Genomic DNA, 9,979 nt, shown 5'->3' with positions numbered 1-9,979 from the left:
CAGATGATGCACAGGCTCAGCATGACTCAATTATCACAATCAGAAATGGATCCAAACGCAGGGTTAGTGTACAACACTGCTTCAGAGCTCACCAGGGTCTGGGATGGGTCACATATTGAAACTGGCATTCGCCAGCAAGGTCAAATCCAGCCTCTGGGATGAACCCATTGGAGAGAAGAATTTGGCCTGGGACAACTGAAGCCCAATTATTTCCAGACATAAGGGACATATGCATTTATTTCTTTCCCTCCCTTTACCAGGAGAAATTGCCCTAAGGGAGAGAGGGAAATGAGAGCTGCATGTGTTATTAAAGAGGCCGAATGGAGTTCATTTATTCCGTGTGACACATGGAAGGTCAGTGACGGCCATTCCTAGCAGAGAAACTTGCACACCCAACCAGGGCAACTGGAGGGAGTCCCCAGATGCAGCACTGCTGGCCAGCCTTTAATTGGAGGTGGCTGTTCTGCTCAGCCTCTCATGTTTCACGGTTGCTTCCCCCTGAACATGCCTACCCAGCTCCAGGCCCCAAAGCCCAGCTCTTTGGAGAAGGCCAAGATAAACAGGCTTTTCCTGGAGAGCAGAGGGACTTGGAATATTTCCCTGGCTGGAAACATGAGGCTGAGGAGGTGGAACCCACCCCTGCAGGCATCTCCTGCTGTGCTGCTGGAAGAGAACACCACTATCACCAAGACACGGTGACAAAACTACCTGCTTGTGCTAGGATATGCTTACAGGGCGAGTTGCCAAATGCACAGGCATTTCTGTATTTACCTACATAAATCAAAGGGAAATTGAAGTAATTTGCCAAGAAAATTTCCATGACAGGAATTTGGGGGTGGGGGGGTGGTAAGGGAAGAAAAGGAAGGTTAGCTGAGAAATTATGCTGTTTTGAACATAGCACACCAGGAGACATCCCATTCTATTTAGCCTTTGCCAAGGGACTATTTGACTCCATATCCAAACACGTAATTTAGGAAATCCTCTTCCGATACTTGGCAATCTCAGGCCAAATCAAAGAATTATCTCTGTGACTTGTATTAGGATCTTAAAGTAAGATTGAGTCCTGGATCACATTATGCAAACATGAAAGGTCTGTTGTCCCACAGGGCTCAGAGGTAAAAGCCCTGCTCTGGCAATCACAGCAGACAACATCCGTTCCTTGCTTTTATCTGCCTTAGATGTTTGAGAATAAAGTGTCAATCACCTCTTCCCCAGTCATGTGTTAAACCACTAACATTTTCCTTTCCCCAGCTGCCTTAAGCCAGTGTAGGGCTAGTTACCATGCCTTGGCAACCTGCAGCACTTCTACTCTGGCATCACCCAGCTGTCAATTATCTGTGGTTTTTTAAGCAGAAAATTTGGGTTCATCTTAACTCTATTTGTGTTAAACCTCACCTTCCAGAGCAACAATGTGTGCCAGGCCAGCGAGATGAACTGTCCCAATCTGAGGCTCATTAATTCAACAGCATAATCAAAACCACCAAAGTCCATCCCTCTGCAGTGCCTGGTGCTACATCCCAGTGCCATCCACACCGGCAGCTCCTCCGGGCCATCCTATGCCCAACACTTCCCACTGCCTCCCATCCCTATGCCCAACACAGGACGGACACCTCTGGCCCCTGGAAGCCCTGCCAGGAACCGGCCACTGCTAAAAACATGGAGAAACAGAGCCGCTCTGTGCCGTGGAAGGAGAGGAGGTTGAGAAGCACCTGAAAGCCCTGAGCATCGCGTAGTATTTGTTATAGTTCTTTTCCCGTTCTTTTTCGGGCAGAAAAAGAAGTGGGAAACCCCAGCAGGGCCAAACAAGCAGCGCTTGACCGGCCCAGAGGCCTGCCCAGGCCTGGGAGCTCAGCAAGGCCAGGGGCCCAGCGCCCCGCGGGCACACCCAAGCTCGCCGATACAGCGGGGCGGCGGGAAGCACCGGAACTGCGCGAAGCCGAAACCACCCCCGGGACTCTGGAAGAGCCCGCCCAGCTTCTCTCCTCGGGCACCGCGGAAGGCGGGGAGGAGGGGGCCGGGCCTCCAGCGCCGGTGGGCGCCGCCATCGCGCGCCTCCTCCCCCATGGGCGCCGCCATCTTGTGCCGTGCCCGTACAGCGCGGGCGCCGCCATCTTGTGCCCTCCCCGCGCGGTGTGCCGGCCATGGCGGGGCTGCTGTGCCGCCTGCTGCTGCTCTGCCTGGCGGCCGCCGGGGCCAGCGCCGATCTAGTGCTGGAGGAGGTGCGGCGCTCGCTGGACCTCAGCACGCACCTGGCCAAGATCTCGGCCGAGCTCAGCCTCGCCAATGCGCCGGGCGGCGCGGCCGCCTCCACCTTCCTGCTGGCGCTGGAGCCCGGGCTGGAGCCCCGGCTGGCCCACCTGGGCGTGCAGGTGAGCGCGGGGAGCGGGCACGGAGCGCCGCCCGGGGAGCCCGCGGGCGCTCCCGGCCCTGCGCCCGAAGGGACACGTCGGCACTGCCGGGCCCTCAGCGCCCTCCCGGATCCCGCGCCCGCCGGCAATGGGGGGTGTGTGTGGCGGCGTGAGGGCGGAGGTGGCAGGCCTGGGAGGCGATCGCGGGCGATTCACACCGTCACGGCTGGGCAGGGGTCGCCGCCGGCGGACCAGGAGCAGGGCTGGCAGCCCCAGGCAGCGCGGGGACGGGGGGCCCGGCCCTTACGCACAGGAGGGTCGGAGGAGATATAGGACAATACTTCTGGCCTAGCCCTAGAGGTACTGTCACTTTAGATAAACTCTACATACCGCAGAGAGAGGTACATACAGTGCTCTATAGTATGGCTGTATACAGAGTTCTCTAGTGTACCTTGGCAGGTGAAGCCATATTCCCCATGGCCTCACTCCCCAGTCACTAGGGAAATCACAAAAGCATTTGATCAATATTCTCATTTGTGCTACTAATGGTGACTGTGCCGGCTTGGGAACCAGGCTGGGGGAACGTGGCAACACACAGCACACTGATCCCCTATGTTGCTTGGGAACAGGTGAAAGGTGAGGAAGAGGAGGAGAATGCCTTGGAAGTGAAAGAGACCAAAGTTAAGGGAAAAAGGTGAGTATCACCCTCTAAGGTGAATACCTAGAGTTGTGCTTGGGGGGTTCATAATTGTCCTCACAGTGAAGCAGAGATGCTCTCCCAGTTCCACATACCTAGCGATCACGACCACTTGTCCTCCTCAGCTGTGCTCAGTCTCATGTTCTCAGTGCCTTGAGTAATGCCCTGGCCCCCTGGGACACCAGGTCAGAGAAGCATTTGGTCATGCTCTTACCTGTTCCTCCATTCTGAGCTCTCAGAGGACTGGTGGTGGTGACTACAGAGAGTTTAGTGCCCTGTGGCAGTGTGTAGAGCACCACAGAGTGCTGGGTACCATGGCCCCCAGTGCAGGCTCTTCCTGCTGCCAGGAGAGAGGATGCTGCTGTTTGCATCAGGCTCTGTGCTGCCAAGCTTGGAATATTATGTAGGTGCTGCAGGCAGGTGTTTTCTGAGCCATGAGAGCTGAGAGGTGAGCAGTGCCTGTGAAGTGACTCAAAAGCACAGTGCAGCTGGGTTTGGAGAGTACAGTGGCTGTGGAGTTAAGATGCCAGGGTAGACCTTGGCTTCTGGCATGGCTGGATGTCTCATGTGATCCTGCCCTTGGGCCACCAGGCGTGACATGAACTATGTTTGCTTCTGGCATCACCTTGGTCTGTCCAGTCCAAATCTTTACAGATTCGGTGGAGTCTCAATTCATTCTGTAGAACCTCAGTCCAAAACCTTGCTCCCATTCTGGCCATTCCTTAATTTCAGATTGTGTGGGCAAAAATCTGAGAATGAACAGACTTTGTGGGAACAAGTATGTAAGATGTTTGTGATTTGTCTTCCGGACTTGTGGCCATGCTTCCTTTGATGCAGATCATTCCTGTCATCTGGAGAAGAGTGCAAAAACACTCTTGCTGAAGCTTTATAAATGCAGGATTAGGGAGGGGTATGTCACCATTCCTCTTCCCAAAAGGGAGCTAGGTGTTTTTTTGTGAAGCAAAGACTGTAACTGTGCCTGGACACAGTTCAGCCTGTGCTTCTTCCCCAGCACAGTAATCACACCTGCTGGGACAAGACATCTCTGTGCCTTGGAGGAGCAAGTGAAATACCTGCCCAAATCACACATTACACACATGATAGATGGTCGCCTGTCTGCAGGGGATGTTGCAGTGGGTGGATCTGAATGCTCTCTCCAGGGAGATCCCACCTGCCTTACCTGTTCTTCTCCCTTGCAGTGGGAAATTCTTCTCGGTGAAGCTGCCCTCTCCTTTGGCCCCAGGAGCCAAGGTCCGTGTCTCTGTTGAAATGGTTTTCACACACGTCTTGCAGCCCTATCCCACCCACATCACCCAAAGTGAGAAGCAGTTTGTGGTTTTTGAAGGAAATCACTATTTTTACTCACCATACGTCACCAAGACCCAAACAACCCGTGTCAAACTGGCCTCCAGGAACGTGGAGAGTTACACCAAGCTGGGCAACCCTTCCCGCACTGAGGACATGATTGAATATGGCCCCTTCAAGGACATCCCTGCATACAGCCAGGTAAATTTCTGTGCAAAGGGATTGTGGCTCTGCTGAGAGCATCTTCCAGACATAGAGGATGTGTCTCAGAGGCTGGAGAGTGGGAAGCAGAGTCTTTCATGTAGAAATCACAGGCCAGCTGTGAGTTAAACTGTGTGCCAGGAACACGTGCATCTGCCAAGGAGGGTTCTCTGTGGCACATGGAGTGAGTCATTGTGAGGGAAGCTTGCTACTTACTTTAGATCTGACAGTTATCTTTTTTCCCTTGTTAGGACACTCTGAAGGTGCACTATGAAAATAACAGTCCCTTCCTGACCATCACCAGCATGACACGAGTCATTGAGGTGTCTCACTGGGGGAACATTGCTGTTGAAGAGACGGTTGATTTAAAGCACACAGGAGCAGTGCTGAAAGGGCCTTTCTCCAGATACGACTACCAGAGACAGCCAGACAGTGGGATCTCTTCTGTCAAGTCTTTTAAGGTTGACATTTTGCACGTGTATTTTTATATCTGTGGCTTCCCCTTTTCTTAGGTCCCCAGAGGAAAAGAAAAATTGCAGTTGTCCTTTGCCTTTTGTTTGGTAACATACCCCAGTAATAAGGGAATATTAAAACTCTGGTCTATTTTCAGAGAAAGCTTGTGCTGGATGGGAATAGCTTTTGGATGCAGCATTAGGAGGTTATACACTTTATTGCATTTGCTGGTCCAACAGGCTGCACGTAACAGGGCATGTAGTGTTTTTCCACACTTCAACCCCTCCAATCTCAGGGACCCTCTAAATCCCTTACTCCTGTATTGAGATATCTGCTTTGGGTTTTCCACTGTGCAAGGACCATTCATTCTGTCCCCACCCCCTTATTTTCAGAGTTGCTTCTCTGTCATTTCCTCCTCATGTTGAACAGTATTAGTTGGAAACTCACCCATTCATTCCTTGCTCACAAAGCACTCAACAAGAATTAAAGCTGTGGCTCTGCTAGCCAGATGTAAAAAGTATTATGTGTTCTCATCTGAACCAAAACCTTTCTCACTGCTTGTAGCCTTCAGGATTGATTGTTGTAATTCTCTAGGGTGGTGCAGCCAAACAGAAATCTCATTTTGCTGAGTATAAAGCTAGCAAGCCCAGTCAGCTAGGGCAGCAAGCTGGAGTGAAAAGGGAATTGCTGTCCTGGTGGGCATGATGATCCCTTGCTGTCTGGGGAGTTTGAAACTCAGCTGGAGAAAGCACATTCATTTGGACACCAAGTGATTTTAGTGCTGGCAGCCACTTGTGGGATTGCTTATAATGGCACAATTTTACCACTCAGTGCAACTGAATGGCCATTTTGTCACGTCTCATGTGGGAGCACAGTTTCTCAGTGCTTACCAGCCTTTATTGGTTTTGCCAATTTCACTGGAAGTAACTCCCTCACTGCTGCTTCTCTCCATACAGACCATTCTCCCAGCTGCTGCTCAGGATGTCTATTACAGAGATGAAATTGGGAACATCTCCACCAGCCACCTTCTTGTCCTGGATGACTCTGTGGAGATGGAGATCCGTCCCCGATTCCCGCTTTTTGGGGGCTGGAAAACCCATTACATCATTGGCTACAACCTGCCAAGCTACGAATACCTCTACAATCTTGGTGGGTGGCTGAGGGGGAAGGGAATAAAAAACATCCTCCTTTGTGTTGCTGTACAGAAAAGAATTGAAAAAAAAAAAAGAAAAAAGAATTGAAAAGAAAAGAATTGAAAGCTGTGGTACAGAGGACCTTAGCAACAACAGTTGCCAGCTATTTTTTCTAGAATATGCAAATCCACCTTTTTTGTGCTTCCTTCAGGTTTTTGTAGACATCTGGTTAAAATATATCTGAGTGAGCTAGTGCCCCCTGCTGCACAATTATCCATACAAATTCTGCTCCTGCCCTGGGTGGGAGCTAAGTTTCAAGGCTGTCCCTTGTTCTCTGAGGAACTGTAACCACTCTCTGCTCTGCACTTTTAGGTGATCAGTATGCCCTGAAGATGAGGTTTGTTGACCATGTGTTTGATGAGCAAGTTACAGACTCTTTGACTGTCAAGATTGTCCTGCCAGAAGGAGCCAAGTAAGTGTGATTCCTCCTGGCTTGTTACTGCAGACAGTGCTGTGTTGGTGGCACTTCTCCAGTCTGCTCTAATGGCCTGGGGACAGTGAATCAAAACCATGACTGTGCATATGGAGGAGATCTTGGAACACAGCTTTGCTTCCTTGTAGAGCATTGTTTAAACTGCGTAATTTTCCTTGTGCTAGAGGCTACAACTGCCCAGACGAGTCTTGGGTTACATCATCTCAAACACCACAGAGTCATGTGGGACTGTTTGGTTTTACCCACAGGAATATCCATGTGGACAGCCCCTATGAAATCAATCGTGCCTCGGACGAGCTTCACTACACATATTTGGACACTTTTGGACGTCCTGTTATTGTGGCACACAAGAGCAACCTGGTGGAGCAGCACATCCAGGACATCGTGGTGAGTGTGGCCTCTGAGCAGTTGTGCCTCCTCTGAATTCAGCAGCTCAGTCAAAACACCTAAGAAATAAACACTGACTGGACTGATTGGGTGGTTCTGCTGCTGCTGCCTGAGGAGCGGTGTAAACCCTGCAGTAACACGGGGCACTGCTCAGTGTTTGGACTTCTCTTATAGGTTCATTACACCTTCAACAAAATCCTGATGCTGCAAGAGCCTCTCTTGGTAGTTGGAGCCTTTTACATCTTGTTCTTCACTGTGATTGTATATGTCAGGCTGGATTTCTCCATCACCAAGGTCTGTATGATGAAGAGCCCTGTGGGAATATAAGCAGATTTCTCAGCTGTTGGATGGTGATTTTTCATACCAGTAATTCTCGCTGAATGTTCCCACCATTCCAAAGTTTTACTGGTTGTTTGAAGTCCTGTTTTTGTTCACCTTGAGCCCTGGTACTCCTGTAGGGCTGATCTGGTGTCATAAAGCTAACTAGAGTTTTGCTTGCTATGTAAAAAGGAATCCCCCTGAGAAGAAGGGATGTCTGCAGTTCTCCCTCTGCAGTGTTTTCACTGTTAAAACTATTTGTTGGGCTGGACTGAGTGCTGAAAGGTGTTTCCCCTAATCAGCACTTGCACCATTCACCTAATTACTCTCAGTTGACTTAATTGGAGAGGGAACAGTTTTTGTAACAGTCCTGTGGCAGATTGCAGGCATGGCTTGATGCAGGTCAGAGATATGACTGCTTTGATCTTCCCTCCTGTCCTCTTGCAGGATCCAGCTGCTGAAGCCAGGATGAAGGTTGCCTGCATCACAGAGCAGGTGCTTACTCTGGTGAACAAGAGGCTTGGGCTGTACCGTCACTTTGATGAAGCAGTGAATAAATACAAGCAGTCACGGGACATCTCCACCCTCAACAGTGGCAAAAAGTCTTTGGAGATGGAGCACAAGGCCCTGACAAGTGAAATAGCCTCTCTGCAGTCTAAACTGAAGACAGAAGGCTCTGACTTATGTGATAAAGTAAGAAATTAAAATTTATTTTATAAGCTCTCCTGTTCTTGGCTCTGTCAAGTATTCTGCAGGAGTTTTATTTGGGGGTTTCTGCAGCCAGTCTGTGTTGGGTTTTTTAAATCTGAAAATGGCTTGATCTCTGCAAGGGTGTGTGAAAAATGTTATTTTTGCAGTAATCTCAGTTATGCAGCCATGTAAGTGTTGCTGGTAAACAGCTGCTTGTGCTGTTTCTTAAGCAGCCCTTGAACCAGCTGCATTTGTACAGGTTAATGCTTTTGTAACACAATCCTGATGCTTCTCATCGAGCTCATGGCAGTGACACTTAAGCAAAAAATGGAAACTATCAACACATTAACAGTTCTGACTCTACTACTCACACCAGTCAACTCAAAATCTTCTCTCTCATCTCTTCTTTTCTTGCACATTTACATTTGGTGCTGACAGAATTTTGGTAACATGATAGTCCTCTGGGGGTGTTTTGCTCTACCATGTTGAAAGCCATGGCACAATGAGCACACACCCACTGTCCTTCCCTTCAGTGTGTTTTAACACTTACCTGAAAACAGCCACTTAACCCCAAGTGAGAGACACTTTAGTCTCTAAGATCCATTTAGCTAATAGCCACCTTGGTTAATCTGTTATTTAATTCAAAGAGTAGCTCTGTCATTGCGACCTACCACTCACACGCCCTGAACATTAACTGTAGGGACACAGCTTCCAGCTGTCAGAGCTGTGATTTAGCTTGAAGCCTTTAAAATCCATCATTAAATACTCTTTAACAGTCTCTTGCCACTATGGCTCCTGGGTCCTTGGAGGCCCTTTTATCTGCACTCCTTAGTTACCCCTTCATGGAATATTCCTCCTAATGTGATGGTTCAGGAAGCAACATTCAGGGATTGGAGATGTTTCTACTTAGCAAAAGATGAAGTCAGTGCTATGATCTGCCATCTCTTCTATTCCAGCTTCACTGTAGGGATTGTTTTGTTCTGTTTTGTCTGCTCTAATACTCCCTTGGTTTGTCACCCTGTCAGGTAAGTGAGATTCAGAAGCTGGATGGCCAAGTGAAGGAGCTGGTCCTGAAGTCGTCGGTGGAGGCGGAGCGGCTGGTGGCAGGCAAGCTCAAGAAGGACACGTACATCGAGAACGAGAAGATGCATTCCAACAAGCGCCAGGACCTGGTCTCCAAAATCGACAACATCCTTGATGCCCTCTAACTCTGCTTTAGCAACTGCAGAGGTGTGAAGGGAGATGGGAGTGGTACACTTGGAGCCAAAATGCATTCCCAGCAAAATTAGGGGAAAAGTTGATGTGGAATGTCTGAAAGTGCATTTTGTTTTTAGATTTTTCTATAGAGCCTGTCTGCTCGGCAGCACGTGCTGTGCAAGGAACCAAGCCATCTGTTTGGCTGGGATTTCTTTACCAGAGGTGAGACTCAGCCAAGTTAAGAAACATCTCCTGCTTTTGGTTTGCCCTGTATAGATGTGCTCTGAGTAAATGCACACAAGGAGCCAGTCTGAGCACAGACATGCTATGGCCAAGCTGAATGTCTCAGCTCTGGAAAGAATAAAAGATACCTTTGTTCTACTTTGAAATAAAACAGTCACTGCCTTCTGTCTGTGTGTTGTGCTGGGCTGGGGGAGGTGGAGGGGCTGGGTGATCCCATCCTGCCCACGGCCAGGAGTGCAGCTCCCTGTGGAACAGAGTTCAGCCCTGACCACTCCTGCCTCCTGTGTGCCCTGAATCAGAGCTCTGCCACCCCACACAGCCCCGACCCAGACAGGGGAGAAGGCCAAGGCCTTGTTCCCCAGGGACGTGCATACACCTGCACCCTTACAGGGAGAAAACAGCAGAGCCTGCCCTGCCATCCTGTTACTGTGTGCTGCATGTGACAGAAGTCCCTGCATCACTTGTGATCTGCCCATGTAGGTCCTCACTCAGATACCTTTGGAGGTGTATGCAA

At 49.8% G+C, this 9,979-nt stretch overlaps 1 protein-coding gene across 2 annotated transcripts; it reads left to right on the top strand.

Moving 5' to 3' along the window:
- Nucleotides 1–2,039: 2,039 nt before the first annotated feature.
- On the top strand, nt 2,040–9,630 carry RPN1 (ribophorin I). Of its 2 annotated transcripts, XM_041463678.1 has the most exons (11): nt 2,040–2,369; nt 2,978–3,042; nt 4,245–4,551; nt 4,803–5,012; nt 5,961–6,153; nt 6,510–6,609; nt 6,879–7,017; nt 7,192–7,311; nt 7,783–8,028; nt 9,051–9,255; nt 9,360–9,630. In XM_041463678.1, exons 1-10 carry the CDS (start codon nt 2,142–2,144, stop codon nt 9,231–9,233), a joined length of 1,791 nt encoding a protein of 596 aa, XP_041319612.1. In that variant the 5' UTR covers nt 2,040–2,141; the 3' UTR covers nt 9,234–9,255; nt 9,360–9,630. The 2 variants fall into 2 exon arrangements, with proteins under 2 accessions (XP_041319612.1, XP_041319620.1); XM_041463686.1 differs by having other exon boundaries at nt 9,051–9,630.
- The last annotated feature ends 349 nt before the right edge of the window (nt 9,631–9,979 follow it).

Source organism: Pyrgilauda ruficollis, unplaced genomic scaffold, assembly GCF_017590135.1.
Source record: "Pyrgilauda ruficollis isolate IOZ18807 unplaced genomic scaffold, ASM1759013v1 scaffold10, whole genome shotgun sequence".
In the NCBI taxonomy this organism is placed as follows: domain Eukaryota; kingdom Metazoa; phylum Chordata; class Aves; order Passeriformes; family Passeridae; genus Pyrgilauda; species Pyrgilauda ruficollis.
The sequence above is the reverse complement of the archived record's forward strand: the minus strand, read 5'-3'. Positions and strand labels throughout refer to the sequence as shown.

Coding starts and splice junctions, on each gene's coding strand:
- RPN1 (XM_041463678.1), top strand. CDS start 2,142: ATGGCGGGGCTGCTGTGCCGCCTGCTGCTGCTCTGCCTGGCGGCCGCC. Junction 4,552..4,802: donor ACATCCCTGCATACAGCCAG/GTAAATTTCTGT, acceptor TTCCCTTGTTAG/GACACTCTGAAGGTGCACTA. Junction 5,013..5,960: donor CTTCTGTCAAGTCTTTTAAG/GTTGACATTTTG, acceptor CTCTCCATACAG/ACCATTCTCCCAGCTGCTGC.